Source organism: Spermophilus citellus (genome assembly GCF_964194105.1).
Source record: "Spermophilus citellus genome assembly, chromosome: 2".
NCBI classification, from domain to species: domain Eukaryota; kingdom Metazoa; phylum Chordata; class Mammalia; order Rodentia; family Sciuridae; genus Spermophilus; species Spermophilus citellus.
The window spans coordinates 225717256-225738607 of NC_138183.1; the positions used below are offsets into that span (position 1 = coordinate 225717256).

At 36.1% G+C, this 21352-nt stretch overlaps 1 protein-coding gene across 5 annotated transcripts in view; it reads left to right on the forward strand.

Moving 5' to 3' along the window:
* The window catches only part of HIPK3 (homeodomain interacting protein kinase 3), a 91403-nt gene that overhangs the window by 14458 nt on the left and 55593 nt on the right, over positions 1-21352 (forward strand). For all 5 annotated transcript variants that reach the window (XM_081279973.1, XM_081279976.1, XM_081279975.1 and 2 more), the window contains exon 2: positions 18927-20022. In XM_081279973.1, the coding sequence (XP_081136099.1) occupies positions 18929-20022 (1094 nt within the window). In that variant the 5' untranslated portion in view covers positions 18927-18928. The remainder of the gene's footprint in view (positions 1-18926; positions 20023-21352) is intronic.

Consider the following 21352-nt stretch of genomic DNA (forward strand, 5'->3'; position numbering starts at 1 on the left):
TTATTTCATAGATAGATTGGGTTGGGAGATCTTGGTAAAGATCATTTGACCTTTGCTTTCTCAATCTTTAATGTTTTGTATTTGTCTGAAAGTTAGTTACATATATTTTATTTTTATTTATTTATTTTTTATATTTATTTTTTAGATGTAGTTGAACACAATACCTTCCTTTTATTTATTTTTATTTTTTATGTGGTGCTGAGGATCGAACCCAGGGCCCTGTACGTGGTAGGCCGAGTGCTCTACTGCTAAGCCACAACCCCAGCTCCAGTTACATATATTTTAAATAAAAATTTTGTGGTTTTCTTTTGGCAGATTTTCTTATAGAGTAAAAAAACGTGCACTTGGCTCTCTATTAAGAGAGTGGTTTATAATCCAAACTTATATAACTGTTTACTTTTTCTAACAACCCATTGGTAGCTATTAGCCATTGAATGAAGAATTTAAAGAAAGCATTTTCTTTCAAACATGTTTTATAAAGTAAATTATAATTGTTACTCTGAAGAAAGAGAGCTTCAGGTGAGCTTTTTATCTTTAGCCAACCTGTCAATATTTTCATTTCTGATTTTTTACTTTGTGTGACTTTGAAAAGATCTAGGGAATTATCCATTTTATTAAGAATAATCCATTTTCTAGACCTGTTAAAGTATGGATTTGTCCTGGTAGGGTGATTTCTAGCACCTTTGAAATGTCCAGCAGGTCATTTTCTGTTCCAAAAGTTGGAACATTTTGCTAAGTCAGATGAAGCTTGTTATTTAACATGCTGATTTGTGTTACAGTCAACACATTCTCTAGATGCTTTGTTCACAATACTGCTGGAAAATACCCAAGACTTTAGTATTTTTTCAAATAAATGTTTTGTAGGCACCTCAGATAGTAGGCTCAGTTTATGAAGTTTTTAAATTATGTGGTGGTTCATTTATGTAAAATGTTTCTTTCTTATGTGAAATAGTTCAGTGTTATTTCCTGGGTAGAATATTGGTGAAAGAACATGTTAATGATAGGTATTTAAAATAGTGACAATTGATCGATGAAGTGTTAAACTCATGTACTCTTTTCACCAACAACTTATTTTCTCATATATCCTGATTTTTATTTCTAAGATAACATGTTTTTTCTTTCATAGATATACATTTTAAGCAAATTAATAAATGTAATTACTTTTTTATTGTCTATTATGGCCGTGTAGTGATACTTTCTAATTTCTGTTATTAGAGCCTTATATTATAGGGCTCTAATAACTTGTATAGACTAGAGTTCTGTCTTTTCAAAAATGAAAGGCCTTTTTTATTGTCAAAAAGTTATTGGATCACATAATGAAATTGTACTTTTTAGTCTGTTGATTGAGGATATTATAGTATGATCAAAAGCTTCAAAAATATTATGAATTAAGTAATACTTGTAAATGAAAACATATGCTGCATATGAATTCTTTTTTTTTCATAACCAAATCTGGCTAATCATAGTTTAACCAAATCTGGCTAATAATCCCAGGGATTTGTATGCCTGACTTAAGTTTTAGTTGCTCTGGGCCATGCCTAAGGTATCAAGCAGTTCTTTAACAAATAAATGACCCTTGAATACTACCAGCCTCCTTCCAAAAGATACTATTTGCCTATCACTCATATTCTTGACATCTAATGAAGAATTACTTCCATTTAACTCATCATTTGACAAAAATTGAGAACTATAGAAAAGTTGAAAGAACAGCAAAGAATTCATGTAGTCTTTCATCTAGATTCTTCAAATGTTAACATTTTCTTCCTCTTGCCTTTCTTTACCTTTTCTCTTGATGTATGTGTATATATATATATAGATAGATAGATAGATATATCTATATCTATATCTATATATATATAGATATATCTATATATCTACCTATCTATCTATCTATCTATATATATATATAATTATTATTTTTTTTACCTTTTTTTCCCCTGAACTTTTTGAGTAAGTTGCAGCCATAATGTCTCTTTAACCCTAATTATTTCCTAAAAGCAAAGACAGTTCAGTTAGGAATCTTTTAAGTTTTTTGTGATCTGAAAAGTTTCTCAGACTTTGTGTTTTTTTTTTTTTTCTTTGTGTTGTTTTGATATCTTCATTTGAGGAATTCTGCTAGTTAATAGAGTGAACCTCACTTTGGATACATTTGTTCTTTTGTATTTAGGAATGTCAGATGAATGTGTTTGTTTTTGTGGGCCATACAGAAATAGGCTAGGTTGATTTTGCCCATTGTATATTTTGGGCCCCTGTTCTAGCCTAATAAAACATTTACATAGTAGGAGGAGATGCATCAAGTGAATATGTTCTGTTACTAGTGATTTTAACTTTGATCACTTAGTTATGTGCCGTATTTTGAAACTCTAAAACACTTTAAGTGTCAAGAACTATAAAGGATCTTGCCAGTAAAAAGTTAGCCTGGGATGTTGGGAGAAGGTAGGAGACTCCTGGATCAGAGATAAAGGATTTTCTTATTTAGGGTTGTAGCAGTAGCCAGTGTGTCAGTCTTTGTGTTGGTTGGTTTCCTGACTCACTTTCCACAGGGTTATGTGAATAAGGCCAGGTGACTCCTGCACAAAATGAGTTGCATTAATTGGAGAGCATTCAATCCCAAGCTTAGGAAACTTGGGATTCTTTTATCAGGGATCATAAGCTTGCCTGACCTTTACTCAAGCAAAGAGAGAGGGGTGTCATCTTTATCATACTGGACATTAAACAGTGTGCCCTTTGCTTGGGAGAAAGACACTGTCTCTATGATCCAAGTGTTTGCTGTACAATATCCTTAGAAAGAGACTCTAAAAGGGAGGCAATGTGGGGAGAAACGTAAGAGCCCATAGAAATTGTCACCTAACAGCAGTATCCTGTTATTTCTCAAACTTTATACACTAGGTTTTTTTTTTTTTCCTTCAATTTTTTTAAGACAGGATCTCCTTAAATTGTAAGTCTTCGAACTTAAAATGTTCCTCCCTTAGTCTCTCGAGTTGCTGACATTATAGGCATGCACTACCCTGCCTACCTCACACCTCAGTTTTTACATCCACTGGTAATGCTTGTTTGAATTATGATTGTTTGTTGCTAGATAGTGAGTTTTAAAATTTCATTATTTCTTTTCATTTTTTTTCTTTCTTGACTTTTTTTTTTTTTTTTAAAACCATGTCTCATACCTGCCTAATTTCCCAAATGAACTATCTGAAGGCAGGGAACTCAGATTAAGTCACAAGGCACTCAAACTGAGCAAGTCTGAAATTGTGGTCAGTTTTTCCTCTCCATTCTCTTTATTTTTGTATTTCCTGTTATCATTTGGCTCTCAGTTCTTGAAAACCAGAAACACAGTTTTGTTAATTCTTTCCTTTGTTTAGAGTTCTTCGATTTTTTTTTTTCCTCCTAGCTACCTGTTGATAACCAGTGCTCTTGACTTTAGTTCTTAGTTCTTTCTGCCTAGGTTCAGACTCTAACCAACTATCATCTGGACTATTCTAGAAGTCTTTCTGTTGTTGTCTCCAGTGTTGTTCCTTTTTATTTTATCCTTCACAGTTTGCCTGAGGAATCACTCTAAAACAAAAATGGGAGTGAGTATATTGGTTTTCTTTTTAAAGCCCCTTTGGAGACACCACATTCTCCATAGCTCCTTAGCATGAAAGACAAGGTTCTTCAGCTCTGTCCTCCTTTTAACCTCTTTGTAAGGTTGTCCTTTTTAGTGATTGACTTTTTTCCAGCTGCCCCTTTGTTGGCCAATTGTGTTCTAGTGCAGAAGTTGGCAAACTTTGTTAAAAGGCTATTTGAAAATATTTTAGGCTTTGCAACTATTCCCTGTTTTTTTTTTTTTTTTTTGTTTGCTTTCTTTCCCAGTACTGGGGATCACACCCAGGGCCTTGCTCGTGCTAGGCAAGGGCTTTACCACTGAATTACATCCCCAGCCCTTTTTATTTTGAGACTGGGTCTCAAAATAGTTGTCCAGGCTAACCTTGAAATTGTGGTCCTCCTCCTTCAGCCTTCCAAGTAGTTTGGCTATAGACGTGTCACCTCTGTACCAGCTACTTTTTTCTTTTAAATGACTCTTTACAGGATTCAGTCCCTAGTATAATAAACAAACAAAAAACAAAACGAACAAAAACCCAAACCCTTTACAAAAGCCATTTTTAGCTTGTGGGCCCTATGAAAATAGACTGTGCTAGTTTTGACTAATGCAATTTTTGGGCCTCTGTTCTAGCCAACTAAAACTAATATGTTATTTTCCCCCAATATTTTCTGCCCTTACAGAGCTGTTAATTTTTTAGTACATGGAATATCCTATCACTCCTACATAGACTTTTCCCGTCAGTATTCAAAACTTAGACCATAGGTTACCTGCTTACTGAATCCTTTCATGCTCCTTCAGGTCATATGTCAGTCATCCCTTTTCTTTGCTCTTTGTGCCTTCTGGATCCTTATGTTACCACCTTCATTGGTGTTGTAGTTTTGTGTGTACATGTGTTTGCCTCTTGCTAGAAGGAACTCATTGAAGAAAATTTTTTGTTGTTAGATCTTCCTGTTCCTGCCTTCATTTGATTAGAAAGAAAACTTAGAAAAAAAATTGAAAAAAAATTGAACAAAATAGGGTATGACTGATTGGATATATTAATAAAATGTATCTATTATAGTTGTTTTTTAAATATTTATTTTTTAGTTGGACACAATATCTTTATTTTTATGTGGTGCTGAGGATTGAACCCAGGGCCTCGCACGTGCTAGGCGAGTGCTGTACCGCTGAGCCACAATCCCAGCCCCTATAGTTGTTTTTTATAACTTTTAACAGAATTATATAAAAAGAAGCTATTCGTATTCTCATACATTTTTTCCTCTTGTCATTTAAAAATTAACGTAATTTCAGTCTGTGAAACTATAGCAATAGAATCAATTCCTACGTGGCTTGCATCCAGTTTGCAAAATGAAAGTTATATAGTTGATATTCCTCACTTTCCCTTTCTCTTCCTGGCATGTTTATAATTTCCATGCATGTTTTTATGCTTTTGCCTGATACTTAATATACCTAGAAACAGTACAGTCAGCCCTCCATATCTGTAAGTTTTACATCTGTGTGTTCATTGGGCAGTTTAACCAACTATGGATCAAAAATATTCAGAAAAAAATTGCGTCTGTACTAAACATGTAGACTGTTTTTCTTGTCATTGTTCCTTAAACAATGTAATATAACCATCGTTTACACAGCATTTATATTGTGTTAAGTATTATAAGTAATTTAGAGATGATTTAAAGTAAATGGGAGGATATGTGTAGGTTATATGCAAATAATGTGCCATTTCACATAAGGGAATTGAACATCCATTGGATTTTAGGTATTCTTGAGGTATTCTGGAACTGATCCCCTTTGGATCCTGAGGCATGATTTTGTAACTTTGTGTCCTTTTAATAAAAGGTATTTTATAATATATGATACATGCTCTTCTGTAACTTGTTTTTTGTTCAGTATGTTTTGAGATTTAGGAAAATGAGAATGTAAGATCAACATCAGCCATATTTATGCATGGAACTTCCGTTTATTTTACTGCACTTTGTCAGTTCTACTGCGCACAATCAATTTTATCATTTTTGAAATTGGCATGCATCTTAAAATCAGTTATGTCTTACCCTTACAATTATTATTTTTTAATTTTCTTGTTGCACATAAATATATGATGATTGTGTTACAAGCCACACTTGTGTTATATACTTGGTATTGTATGAATAAGATACAATATACAATTGGGCGTGGTGGCCCATGCCTGTAATCTCAGCAATTTAGGAGGCTGAGGCAGGAGGATTGCAAGTTCCAGGCCAGCCTCAGCAATTTAGCAAGGCCCTAAGTAACTTAGTTGAGATCTTGTCTCAAAATAAAAAATAAAAAATGGCTTGGGATGTATTTCAGTGGTAAAAGTGCACCTGGGTTAAATCTCTTGTACAAAACAAACAAACAAAATACAATATCCAGTCATTTTCTGATAATTAGTTTATTTCAACATTTTTTTAAAAATCACATACTATGTTGTAGAGAATATTATTTTACCAGTTTCTTTGTACTTATTTGAGTTTCTCTAGGCAGGGGATATACCTGGGAGAATTGCTACATTATAGAACATGCCTTGCTCTCTGAAGTGATTGTACTTTTTACCTAGTATTTAAGAGTTTCTGTTGCTTCACTCTTCATCAGCACTGGTTATTGTTCTTTTTTCAAGTTGGATGGATGTAAAATGACTTCTTCTTGAGTTTTTAATTTAGAATTTCCTCATTATTAGTGAGATTGGGTGTTTTTTTATTTTTGTCTTTTGGTTTGTATGTCCTTTGTGTTTATTTTTGTGCTGATGGTACTTGGGGCCTCTTGCATGCTAGACAAATGTTCTGCCAGTCCCTCACCTGTTTATATCTTTTACCTATTCTCTACCACATTTTGCCAAACATTATGACTTTACATCTTTGTTAGTTATGTGTATTGCAGATATCTTTTTTATGTCTAGGGCTTATTTTAAAAATTTTATTATTAATATTTAATATTTTTAATTATAGATGGACACAATACCTTTATTTTATTTGTTCATTTATTTTGCTGAGGATTGAACCCAGTGTCTCACACATGCTAGACTCACTTTACCACTGAGCCACAACCCCAGCCTTCAATGGCTTATTTTTATTTCTAATGTAATTTGATGAATGAAAGTTTCAATTTTCCCCACATTTTATTGGTGCATTATAGGTACATAAATGTGGGATTTGTTATCACATATTAGTACATGCATACAATATAACAATATAATTTGGCTACTTTATCTCCCTCTTCCCAATCACTGGTCCCCTTTCCTTTATTCTACTGGTCTCCTTTTGATTTTCATGAAATTCCCCCACTCTACCTTCTTTCCCTGTTTCCTCTCTAGCTTCCACATATAAGAGAAGAAATATGACCTTTGACCTTCTGAGTTTGACTTATTTTAGTTAACAGTGTCCTCAATTACATCCATTTGCCCAACAATGATGTAATTTCATTTTTTTCCATTGTGTGTATATATCAAATTTTCTTCATCCATTCATCAGTTGATGGATACCTAGGCTGACAGTTTTAAATCTTAATAAAGTCAAATTTGTCAGTTTTCTCTTTTCATCGTTTATGCCTTTTTTGTCTTATCTGAAGAAAACTTCCTTTTCTTTCAAGCATTGCTGATTAATTTGTTAAAAAATGTAGCATGGAGTTTAAACTGAAAGGTATAAAAATATAAATCTGTGTAGGTTGACCTGGGTATATACAATATTTTTAGACATTTAGAAACTCAGATTTTTTCTGCTCTTCAGTTTTTGGAATGGAAAGGTGGAAATATCTATAATTGGTGAAGAGTTTCCCTCCTCTTTTATATTTGTTCTCTGGAAGGAAATTCTAGCCCTTCAGGAGAATAATTAGAACATGTGGGTGTGAAACTATTGAAATATATATAACAAGTGACAAATATAACTTTATAAAATTCTCAAGAAAAATTCACAGGTGGTCATTCTGTGATTATAATTTTGGATATTATTAACTAGAGAAATCTAAGTTGCTTGCTTTCTCTCTCTCTCTCTCTTTTTTTTTTCGGTGGAGTACTTCTCTTTTTTTTGGGTAGGGTAGGGTGAGGTGGGTAATCATATTGAAGTTAAGTGGATATTTGCTAGTTTAGTCCATACAAGATATAAAGTAATTATAACTACTTTTTTTTTTTTCCTTCAAGTACTGGGCATTGAACCTAGGGATATCTACCACTGAGCTACATCCCCAGCCCTTTCCTTTATTTTATTTTATTTTGAGGTAAAGAAAATAAGAGGACTGGGATATATCACTTAGTAGTAGAGCACTTACCCAGCATACATGAGGCCCCGTGTTCAATTCTTAGTATAGCAAAAAGAAAAAAAAAAAAGAGAAAGTATCAAATGTTGGTGAGGTTGTAGAGAATTTAGAACCTTTGTGCATTGCTGGTGGGAATATAAAATGGTAGAGCCTCTATGGAAAATGGTATGGTCATAACTCCAAAAATTAAAAATAGATGCCAGGTCATCTATTGTAGACCCAGCTGCTCAGGGGGCTGATGCAGGAGTATTACAAGTTCAAGGCCAGCCTGAGCAACTTAGTAAGACCCTGTCTCAAAAGACAAAAAAAAAAAAAAAAAAAAAAAAAAAAAAAAAAGAGAGAGATCTGGGACGTAGCTTAGTGGTAGAATTTTGGCACAGTATGTGTGAGGCCCTAAATTTAATATCCCTAGTACTAAAAAAAATTAAAAATAGAATCACCATATGATCCAGCAGTTCTGCTTCTGGGTATATAGATAAAAGAATTGAAAGTAGTATCTCCAAAGAGATACCTTTATACCCATTTCATCGCAATATTTAGTCACAATAGTTAAGAATTGAAAGTAGTATCTCCAAAGAGATACCTGTATACCCAGGTTCATCGAAACATTAGTCACAATAATTAAAAGGTAGAAGTAACGTATGTGTTGCTTATTGATGGATGAATGAATAAATAAAATGTGGCACATATGCACAATGGAGTATTGTTCAATCATAAAAAGGAAGAAAATTCTGACATTGTATAAAATGGATAAATATTGAAGATATCCTAAGTTACAAAAAGGTAGATGAGTCTATTTATATGAGGTGTAACTAGAATAGTCATATCAGAGCAGAAAATGAGTGGTGGTTACCCGGGTTTATAGAGAAGCGAATATAGAGAATTATTATTATTATTATTTTTGTCACCAAAGATTGAATCCAGGGGCCTTAACCAGTGAGTCACATCCCCAAGCCTTTTTATTTTTTATTTTGAGACAGAATCTCACTAAATTGCTTAGGACCTCTCTAAGTTGCTGTGGCTGGCTTTGAACTTGTGATCCTCCTGCCTCAGCCTCCTAAGTTGCTGGGATTACAGGCATGTACCACCATGCCCAACTGGGAATTATTTTTTTAAATGAGTAAAGAGTTTCAGTATTAAAAGGGGAAAAATGTTTGCATGGGGGTGATGAGTGTACAATATTCTGAATATTTATTGCTACTGAATAGTATAATTAAAAATGGTTAAAATGGTAAGTTTTATGTTATATTTTACTATAATTAAAAAAAGAAACATTTTTAAATTGGAGATAAGGAGAAGAAAGTTGAGTAAGGATGATGCAAGGCATTATAGCCTTTTATTGAATATTTTTTATGCCAGTGAACACTTAATAAAATTGTGCATAAGTTTGGCAGAAAATTATTTAGAAGTTTTCTCTTAATAAATTGGATACGTTAGCAAAGTATTTCTTTCTGTCCCCTCCATTTCCTTTCAGAAGAAAGGAAATGATACTATGTGTAATAATAATAATAAAAAAAATAAAAATATCTCACTATGGTTAGTAGTTGGCAGACCCATGACTGTGGGTGTTGGTATTGGTTATATTGTGTTTGGTAATTGTGAAATAATGAACAATTTGTATAGGGTTTTGTGGAGAGCCATTCTCACACGTGACTGGGCAACTCCCGGTTTGGGTCTGAGGCGCTCTGGCTAACTGTGTTGGAGCTTTCCAGGCCCTCTCCTGATGAGAGAGCCCGTCCGTGTGGGGGTGTGACTGACCACTGACCCCGGGTGCCAATCACTGACCCTGACCTTGGAGTGCGGCCCCCCTCAACCTTCATTGGATGGAATTCTCCCCTGAATTTCTTGTTCCCCAATAAAAGGCTACTCCCTGGCGTGCTCACTCTCTCTCCTGCTAGCCCTGAGTAATCCTTGCTGCCCTACCGGGTGGTTCGAGGTGGGAACCAGAGAGGGGAGCCGTCTCGGACCTGGTCATAGAAAAAGGTAACTGAGTCTGTGTGTTTTATTTCGATCTCGCTAGCTAACTTTTATGCCAAGAACCTCATTAATGAAACCAATGCACTGGTCGCTTGGTGGAATTGGCGCCCACAAGGGGGGCATTCTAGATTAGCTAGATTGAGTGGGAGCCCACTATAAAGATAAAGGAAGTGGTGACAATTTGGGTCACAAAAGTGCCTGGAGATATTGAAGGAAAGAGACGTTAAATTAATTAAAATGGGAAATTCAACTTCTACGGATAAGAAAATGTATCTATTTTAGACAGTATAATTAATCAGAAAGGAAAACAGATAAAGAAAGCTCAGTTATTACAATTCTTAAAGATTGTATGCGAATATTGTCCTTGGTTTTGTGAACAAGAGTCTCCAAATTTACTTACTTGGGAGAAACTAGGAAGGAAGTTACAAAAAGTTTGTCTTTCTGATGAATTACCTGGAAGCATAGAAAATATTCAGAAAACTTGGACGGCTCTGGAAGTTTGTCTTTTTGAATATATGGGCCAGAGTTCATGGCCCCCTGAAGACCTATTAAAAGGCATTCAGAGAGCCATTAGGTCTATTCAAATGGAAAATCCACCTGAGGCTAAGTTAATTCCCTTTCCCTGGAGCCCTTTAAAAACAAAGGCACTAGGGGCTAAAAGAAAGGTTAAGAATGTGACTTTAAACTTGCAGGATCAGGCTAGCCCCCAGGGAGATTATAGAGAGGAACATCATAGAGAAGAAACCTCCGCAGTCCTAGAAAGTCCTCTGGAAGAGGTAGACGATCTTCCTGGGGAGGAAAATCTGGAAGAAATTCTTAGAGGGGCACAGAGTTCTTCTCCACCACGTGGCTTAGAAGCCCAGTTTCAAAATGGCGACAGCGCAGAGTCTACCCATGACTCGCAGTCCGAGGAAGAAGAATCAGACGTTGAAATTCAGGACTTACAGAGAAATTTTAACAGGCTGCGTTTAATACCGCCTGCCCAGGCTATTCGAATTTGGCCATTACCTGCTAAAAGGACAAAATTTAACAGGTATGCTGGATTAACAATGACTTTTCTTACCCTGTTCCAGCGAGGTATTGAAAAAGCACAGGAAGCTGGGGAGGATACTAGTGGTTTTCAACTTTTTCCAGTTTTTGAGCAAGTTAATGAGCAAGATCAGAGAGTTAGAGTTCATACTGTAATCCCATTTAAAACCATTAAGGAACTAAAAAGTGCATGTGAGACGTATGGTCCGAATTCGCCTTTTGTACAGAGCCTGATAGAAAATATTTGCTCGCAGCCCCACGTTGGGCGCCAATTCCACCAAGCGACCAGTGCATTGGTTTCATTAATGAGGTTCTTGGCATAAAAGTTAGCTAGCGAGATCGAAATAAAACACACAGACTCAGTTACCTTTTTCTATGACCAGGTCCGAGACGGCTCCCCTCTCTGGTTCCCACCTCGAACCACCCGGTAGGGCAGCAAGGATTACTCAGGGCTAGCAGGAGAGAGAGAGAGTGAGCACGCCAGGGAGTAGCCTTTTATTGGGGAACAAGAAATTCAGGGGAGAATTCCATCCAATGAAGGTTGAGGGGGGGGCCGCACTCCAAGGTCAGGGTCAGTGATTGGCACCCGGGGTCAGTGGTCAGTCACACCCCCACACGGACGGGCTCTCTCATCAGGAGAGGGCCGGGAAAGCTCCAACACAGTTAGCCAGAGCGCCTCAGACCCAAACCGGGAGTTGCCCAGTCACGTGTGAGAATGGCTCTCCACAGGGTTTAGATTGTCTGAAGTTTATTAGAGGAATGGAAGAGTAATGCCTGTCTTTTTCCATTTAGTTTGCTGTCACAAAACCCCTGGGTAATTTATAATGGGCATAAACTTACTGCTCATAGGTCTGAGCTGGGAAGTCTCAAGATCAAGGCATCAGTAGGTGCAGTGTCTGGTAAGGGTTTGGCTGTCTGCTTCAAAGATGGCTCCTTCTAGCTGTAATTTCCCATGGCCAAAGGAGTGATTTCACCTGTGTGAAGGAGTGAACAAGTTCCTTCCAGCCTTTTTTGTAAGGACATGCCTCCCATTCATAAGGAGGGATCCCTTATGACCTAATTACCACCCAATGTTTCCACTTAATGCCATCACCTTGAGGGTTGGGTTTCAACATAGGAATTCTGGGCAGGATACAAACATTGAGCACATAGCAGGTTAAAGTACCTGAATGACAAAGCCCGAGGAATGGAAGCTTATTTCTTGCTCTAATAGGAGTGTTCACTATCCTCTGAGTAATATTTTATAGGCAGTTCTAGCTTACAAAGGGATAGTATTTCAAAACTTAGTCAATTGATAAGAGCAAATGACAAAGTCATGAATAATATAGCTTCTCAGGGTAACACAGTATATATTGCAATTATAGGAAATAATATTGTGTCAAAGCAGTGTTTTGGACTTCGTGGGCTATAGTAACTCCTGGGTATACAGCAGTAAAATATATAAACACTGTGTATAACATGGTCTTAATCAGGTCATTAGTTTATCTGATGGAGGGTAAGAGAAGGGAAGAACTTAATACCTGGATGTGGCAGGGTCTTGAAGTGGTCAAGTTAATTAGTAATTTGTAGTTCTTTTCTAGTAGTCTGTCTCCAGCATCACCACCTCCACCTTCTTCTGATATTTGCTCTTTGTTTGTATATTATGTGATATTCCTATCTGTATTTATTTTCTACAGTCCCCTTTGAAAGAAGTCCTACAGAGTACAGTGAATTAGTTGGTGAGTGATTATGACTTTTCCTAAGCTTCCCTTTGTTGATCCAAGTTGGGGTTTTGGGTTGATTGTTTGCCTTCTAACTTGTGTATTAGGAAAGAGAAGATAGGAAGAGCAAGATTCAGAAATAATATCACTTTCTCTAATTGCTCTAGGTTAATTACTTGGATCTTACTTGTTCAAGTAACACGTTCATTTAACATGGCATGCATTGTCCTAGAGTAGTATGCATTAATCCTGTTTTCTGGGACTTCATATTCCCCCACCTCCCAGACTTGAGGACTGAATTGGTAGGACTTCATTTGCCAAGGGGTTCTATACAGACTAGGTCATTGGTTCTCAGATTTAATGTGAATCAAGTGCCCATGGATACATAAACAGATGCTTGGACTATATTACAGAACTACTGCATCAGGATCTTTCTGGGTAGAACTTTCATTGTTTATTTGTTTGGTTATTAATGAAACATGTAAACATTCAAATATAGACATCATGTTATTATGAACACCTATGTTCCCATTGTCAAGCTTCTATAACAATTTGTGGTTAATTTCATTTTATCCATATCCCTGTCTACTTTCCCCTGTTCTGTATTATTTTGAACAAATCCCACATTATTAATCTCTTTTATCATTATGAAACATAATACACTATAATAGGTTCCTAGATGATTAAAAAACTGTTGGGATAGGTAATATTTGTGTATGGTAAAAAATTAAAGGGAGGGGCTGGAGATATAGCTCAGTGGTAGAGTACTTGCCCCTACTCCCTTCCTGAACCATGCACTAAACAAAGTGGTAGAAAAGGATTTACTGTGAAAAGCAAGTCTTTAAATTGTTCTGGTATTCTTGTTATTCTCCTCTAAGGCAAAGAAACTCACAATTTCTTTTATATATCTACAGAATCTATAGTTATTCAATGCTTATGAAAAAAATATAGTATTCCTTTTTAATTAAACACATGGAAATACCTTACTGTAAAGTACACATTTGTCTGAATCTTGGTTCTTTTACATAGCAATATTATCTTGGGAATCAGGTCATAACAGTAAATACTTTTTTTTTTCTTTTTTGGTATTGGGGACTTAACCCAGGGGCACTCTATCACTGAGCTATTTCTCCAGTTCTTTTTAGTTTTTACTTCGAAACAGGGTCTTGCTAAGTTGTTTAGATTGGCCTTTAACTTGCGATCTTCTTGCCTCGGCTTCTAGAGTTCTGGGATTACTAGTGCATTCCACCATGTCTGGCTATTTTTTTTTTTTAATGATAAAAAACAATCCAATTATTAGACTGGATTTTGTGGGCCATAACTTCAAACAGGCACTGTGGGGATGTCTTGTCTTTCCTTTCTGGTATGGGGAGATGACTCCATGTCTGGGCCAGAACCAGCTGGAGGCTCATTACTCACGCTTCCACACTGACGTGGATGACCACATAAGCTGCCCCAAGTACTTACATGTGGCCTCTCTTAACAGTCTGGGCTTCCTTACAGCATGGTGGTCTCAGGGTTGTCGGATTTGTTACATGGCAACTCAGGGCTGCAAACACTCATATTTCAAGCAACATGGCAAATGTATTTGCTAATATAGCTTTAGAAATCACAGTTCTCTCTCTTGGAGTTGTCAGTCAAACATGAGACCAGCTAAAATCATGGGGAGGTACATTGATCTGTATCACACAACTGATAGAGTGAAAAAGAATTTGTGGGCAGTTTTTTTTTTAACTTGTTAAAAAATATTTTTTTAGTTGTTGATGGACCTTTATTTTATTTATTTGTATGTGGTGCTGAGAATCGAACTGAGTGCCTCACACATGCTAGGCAAATGCGCTGTCCCTGAGCCACAACCTCAGCCCTGTGGCAGTTTTTAAACCACCAAAGGAGGGAATCTGGAAATGAACTCACCCTTCCTTTGAGAAATAAAGACAGTCCCAGAAAGTGTCCAGAATGTTTTCAAGGCAAACCCAACAGGTGGGAGAGCATGATGGGAAGCAGGGCTTTGGACTCAACATCCAGCTGTAGTCATTCTATGAACTGAACCTTGGTCAGAGAAGCAGGTTGGGTCTGCTGGCTAGTGCCATAATTCTAGCAAACTTCTAGTGCCTTGTATTACAACAGCCATTCTTGCCACTCATGTCTATGGGCTGTGGGCAACTGATGAAGGCTGGTCTCAGGTCTGTGACTGGAGCCATTGAGACAACTATAAACATGGTGATGCCAGTTTTTTTTAAAAGACAGGCAGAGATTGAAGTAACGTTGCTATAAGACAAGGAATGCCAACAGCCACCATTAGCTGTGGCCCTACATGGAAAACCGGATGGCCTGTTGAGGGTCATCTTTTCAGGGGATCCTCCTGGCTAAATGGGGAACTTCATAGTTCCTGCTTCCTTTTCTTCTACTGCCAGGTTCTCTCCTCCATTAGACCTCAAGAGACACAAGCGTTCTAAATTAGGTGCAGTAAGCTAATGATGTCCTCAGGAACCTCGACTCTTTCCATCTGTAGGCTCTGCCATGTCTGTGTGCTAGACAGTCTTTTAGTTTCTTACTTCATGGTTTCAAGATGGCTCTCCAGTTATCATAACTTCTGACCACTGCATTCAAGGAAAGAAAAATGACCTCTTTCATACTTCTTGAAGACTGTAGCGTATCCGTGTTTCAAGATTTATTCAACCAGTGCATTCTTGATGGATATTTTGGTTCTTTACAATATTGGATTACAGTGAACATTATGAATATATAATTTGCTTGAATTTATAGATCAGAAGATAAGTCCATTTTTGGAATTTTGTTGAATATTGCCTAATTGCATTTTTATCGTCTAATATAGCTTAGTGGTAGAGCACTTGCCTAGTATGTGTGAGGGCCTGGGGATGACGTTCAATTCCTATCACTGCAATTAAAAAAAATTCAAAGTAAATAACTAATTCATCAACTATATATACAGGGTTCTTCTAGATTTCTCATTGTTTCTCCTTTTTATATTCATGCTTTCCTTTAAATTCACAAGTATGTTTGTATATATTTATTTTTGGTGCCAAGAATTCAACCCAGGGCCTCACTCATGCTAGACAAGTGCTCTACCACTAGGCTGTACCCTTGGCCCCCATGTGTGCACATTTATAATAGCTATTTTAAAATTTTTATCTGTAGCCAGGCATGGTGGTGCATGCCTGTAAATTCCAGCAACTGTGAGGCTGAATCAGGAAGATTGCAAGTTTGAGGTCAGACTCAGCAACTTAGACCTTGTCTTTTTTTTAAAGACCCTGTCTCAAAATAAAAAGTAAATAGGGCTAGGGATGTAGTTCAGTGGTAGAATGCCCTGGGTTCAATCCCAAGTACTGCAGAAAAATAAAATGAAATAATAATAAAAAAAGAAATTTTATCTGTGAGTTTCATCATGTACCTTTCTGCATCTGCATGTGTGGGTTTTACAAGTGGTTTGAAAATTTAGGAGATGCCAGACTCAGTGACAGGAGGCTGAGGCAGAAAAATCGCAAATTTCAGGCCGATCTCAGCAACTTTGTGAGATTCTATCTCAAAAACTAAAAAAATACTGGAGTTGTAACTCAGTAGTAAAGTGCCCTTTGGTTCAATCTCTAGTACCACATTGTACACACACACACAGAAAGAAAAAGTAAAAAGCAGGGGGGAACCATAGGAGTTTTCAATGATTGAGGATAAGATTAGGGAGTTTAGCTTGAAGTGCATTAATGGATTATTTTGTCTTTTTAAGAGTGTTCAGCTTGGTAGGGTGATTCATGCCCATAATCCCAATGACTTGGGAGGCTGAGGCAGGAAGATTACATGCTGGAGGCTAGCTTCAGCAACTGAGACTCAGTCCAAAGGGCTGGGAATGAGAGTCAGTGGTTAAGGGCTCCTGGGTTCAATCTGCAGTACCAAAAACTAAAACAAATAAAAACAAAAGATGAAATACCTAGAAAAATAAATGATTTTTCAATGCGGTTTCATTTCATTAAAAGAATAATGAATGAGCAGCTGGGGTAGTGGCTCAGTGGTAGAGCACTTGCCTGGCATGTGTGAGGTACTCAAGTTGAATTCTCAGCACTGCATATAAATAAAATAAAATGTTCATCAACAACTGAAAAAAAATCATGAATGAGTAGAGTTTTGAAATATCTTCTGAGTAAAGATATGAAGTAGATAATGAGGTTTTATGAAAACAGATGAAATACACACCAGATGTGGTGGTGCTTGCTGGTAACTGCAGCTTTTTGGGAGACTGAGGGAGGAGAATTGCAAGTTGGGGGTTGGCCTGGGCAATTTAGCGAGATCCTGTCTCAAAAATAAAAAAATATAAAAAATAAAAATGGCTGGGGAAAAAGCTCAGTGGTAGAGCACTCCTGGATTCAATCCCCACTACTACAAAAAGGAAAAATAAAAAAATGTGTGTGTGTATAAAATGGTTTGGAACTTTAGAATTTTAGAGAGTTTTATTTATTTGTTTTTTGGTGCTGGGGAATGAACCAACAGACACTTTATCACTGAGCTATATCCCCAGTCCTTTTGCATTTTTTATTTTTGAAACAGGTCTTTTGCTAAATTGCTGATGGGTCTTATTAAGTCATTGAGCTGGCCTTGAACTTGTGATCCTCCTGCTTCAGTCTCCTGAGTGGCTGGGTTTTATAGGCATGTGCCACTGTGCTCATTTCCAATAACAGATTTTTATATTGTGGAGAATGAAGGTGTTTTGAAATTAATCCAACCATGCCAAATTTATTGAACACTGACACCATGTCCTGGGCACTTTGATTCATGCCTAGTGTGAAGACAAATGTATGCACTGAGAGTTATAATGTAATGAATGCAAAGGAGAAGAATGTGGAGACTTCTATGAGAGCTCTAAGTGCCCAGCTCTGCCTCAAGTGTGAGTAGTGTGTGTGTATGTCTCAGGACAGGCTTTAGCAAGAAGATGTCACATTACTTTGATCTAAATCTAAAGGAGAATTGCTGTCTTGTAGGGTAGATGTGCAGACAGACGTAAATAAAGAGAGCATCATGCTAAGTTCCTATATTTGGCTTTTGTGCTTATTTGTATAATAATTTGTATAAGGATTTATTTACCATTGGGAAATTCCAAGATAATTTTTCCCAAGTAGAAAATATGGAGTATTACTTAAAAGTGATGATTCTTTCAAATGCCTTTTTTGACTTATGTTTACATATTGTGTGCTAGACCAAGTAGTGGATGGTGGATTGAATATCTATATAATAGATATATATATATAGGTCATCTTAGTTTGTGGTCCTGAGGATCTGTTGTTGAGTGTGTGTGTTTTGAGTTAATATATACAGGCCAGAAGTTGATGGATTGATTTCATATTATATAAATTATAAGTTGGCAAAATAAAGTCATGGAAGAAAATCTTATATGTCAGTAAAATGTTTTTCATAATATGTGTTAAATTGGAATCAAATATTATTTATGATATCATTATGCACTTCATGGTTTAGTTAGAATGTTTGGTATTTTACCCTCATTTACCTTAATCCCTTTTTGGATGCAGGGATAAAATAAATATAGTATCATTTAGTCTTTGGGAACTTTGGAATGGCTTTAAGTAACCTCTTTTTCAAATATAAGTGAACTAATGACTATTATTTGGAGGAAGTTTAAAGGAATATCCATCCATGTAATAAAAGACAAATTGAGAAGAGAGGCAACATGTAGGTAACAGAGTAGAAAGTCATTAAGTTGTCTTTGTAGTATAATGACACTTTAGATCAAAGGATAATATACTTAGCATATAGAATGTAAGATCACCTGTTCAGGAAATGGGTGTCTTTTTTAGTTAAAAATCCCTACCAAGATATGTTTTAAAAACATGCATAGTTTTTTATTTCTGAGGCAGTCTTGAGCTTTAGCTTTAATGACTATGCCTATAAAATTATATTTTTGTAATGAATATTTTATATCCTTGTCATTGGTTCTTGAATTTTAATTGGTGACAGAATGCATTACTTTGGTCACATGTGTACAGTTTAGGGGTCTATACTTTTCTTTTTTGGGAAAAATGGTCTGCACCCTTTCTATGAATTATCTTGGCCATTATGTCTACTCAGTGTTTCTTGAGTAAATAACAGTACTTAAATCTTTGTGTAATAAGCTCTTTTGTGTAATACGTTAAATAACTGAAGTGTTAATTAACTAACATGGAGATATTAAGGATCTTTATATTTTTCAAGGGGAAAAATTCTTAATGATATTTTATAATAATGATTTTAAAAACAAGTTATGGATTTGACAAGTTATGGATAGTTTTCTTCCTGAGATTTAAAATTGAAAAAAAAAAAAACCCCATAAAACCCCAAATACTTTGTAGTTAAAGTTTGCTTTTCTTCTTTTGTAGGTATGGCCTCACAAGTCTTGGTCTACCCACCATATGTTTATCAAACTCAGTCAAGTGCCTTTTGTAGTGTGAAGAAACTGAAGGTAGAGCCAAGCAGTTGTGTTTTCCAGGAAAGAAGCTATCCACGGACCTATGTGAATGGTAGAAACTTTGGAAATTCTCATCCTCCCACAAAGGGTAGTGCTTTTCAGACAAAGATACCATTTAATAGACCCCGAGGACAGAACTTTTCATTGCAGACTAGTGTTGTTTTAAAAAATACTGCAGGTGCTACAAAAGTTATAGCAGCTCAAGCTCAGCAAGCTCGAGCAGAGGCACCTCAGATTGGGGCGTGGCGAAACAGGTTACATTTCCTAGAAGGCCCCCAGCGATGTGGATTGAAGCGCAAGAGTGAGGAGTTGGATAATCACAGCAGCGCAATGCAGATTGTCGATGAATTGTCCATACTTCCTGCAATGTTGCAAACCAACATGGGAAATCCGGTGACAGTTGTGACAACGACCACAGGATCAAAACAGAATTGTACCACTGGAGAAGGTGACTATCAGTTAGTACAGCATGAAGTCTTATGCTCCATGAAAAATACATATGAAGTCCTTGATTTTCTTGGCCGAGGCACTTTTGGCCAGGTAGTTAAATGCTGGAAAAGAGGGACAAATGAAATTGTAGCAATTAAAATTTTGAAGAATCACCCTTCTTATGCACGTCAAGGTCAAATAGAAGTGAGCATATTAGCAAGGCTCAGTACTGAAAATGCTGATGAATATAACTTTGTACGAGCTTATGAATGTTTTCAGCACCGTAACCATACTTGCTTAGTCTTTGAGATGCTGGAACAAAATTTGTATGACTTTCTGAAACAAAATAAATTCAGTCCTCTGCCACTAAAAGTGATTCGGCCCATTCTTCAACAAGTGGCCACTGCACTGAAAAAATTGAAAAGTCTTGGTTTAATTCATGCTGACCTCAAACCAGAGAATATTATGTTGGTGGATCCTGTTCGGCAGCCATACAAGGTTAAAGTAATAGACTTTGGGTCAGCCAGTCATGTTTCAAAGACTGTTTGTTCAACATATCTACAATCTCGGTACTACAGGTAGGTGACAATGTTGAATTTCTGCTAAGTGAAGTTTTTGAATGTATTTGGAAGGAAATCAAGACAAGATTAGTTAAGGTTTGAGGTTTTAAAGATAACTGAAAAATTGAGAAGAATAGAAAAATCTCTATGAGTTCCATGCTCAAGATATATGGCTATTTTCATTATAGCCAGAAATGATATGCAATTAATGATGATCAAATAGAAGTCTTTAAATGTTAAAGTAATTTTTATATCTATCTTTGGATATTTCAGCCTTGAGAATAGTTTAAAGCTATAACCACATGTAACTGAACATTTAGAAAAATTAAAAGAATTCAAATAGTTATTCTGATTAATGATTTTAAGATTAGAATACTCTTCCATGGCTATCTTGAATTTTTTTTCTACATATATGCTATGAGTAATGCTATTTTGGTGGTGGTGCCGTTGGGGAGAAATTTGAAGAAGAAAAAGAAAACAATTTCCATGTAAATATTAACAAAGGCTCCAATGTCATGAATAATGTAACACTAGCTTGAGGTAAAATAGTCCAAGGGGCTAAGAGTTACCAGGATTCAGAATGCCAAGAATTCCTTCATGAGTGTGAAAATGTTTTTTAATTCATAATTTCATGTTTTGAGAATAACTTATTTTCATTTTGGCCTAAACATATTTATGGTCTTGGTGTGCTCTAGAGCCCCATGATCCCCAGTACAGTGGGGCAGATATAGAAGCAATATTGGTGACAATATTGGCCATTCAAAAGTTACTACATAAACAAACACACGAAGCTTATTTTGGCCCAACAAGGGGTATTTTCTGGTATTGCACCTGCCTTTATACTCTTTCTGATTACCTTGATTAGCCTTCTTGCAGGTATATGCTTTACTACCCAGGGCAGAGTAAAGAAGAAATTAATTAGCTGCTACAAAAGTAAACTCTAATGTCCTTCTGTCAGTAGTTTATCATTTAACTTAGTGACAATTAAGTTTATTAAAATATGTATTAGGAATTAGCAATATAGCCTTGTCTGTAGTTATATATTCTGTATTATGTGGTTTTTAGTATTAGAGTGCTAGACATCATTCTTAAAACTTTTTAGGTAGTTTAAAAGGTAATTCGCTGTTGTGGCATTGTAACCCTCATTTAATTTCATGTGATTAGATTTGCTTGATCGATGATGCTCCTGATAATTTGTTTTCAACTTAATAAGACATAAGATTAACTTTTAGGTAGTTTTTTTTTCTGGAAAAATTATCATAAATCATATTTAATAGCGTGAAATTAGTGCTTTCTTTTTTTTCCCCCTTTCCCTTTGTCACTGTGGACACTGTCTTAAGAGCCTTTA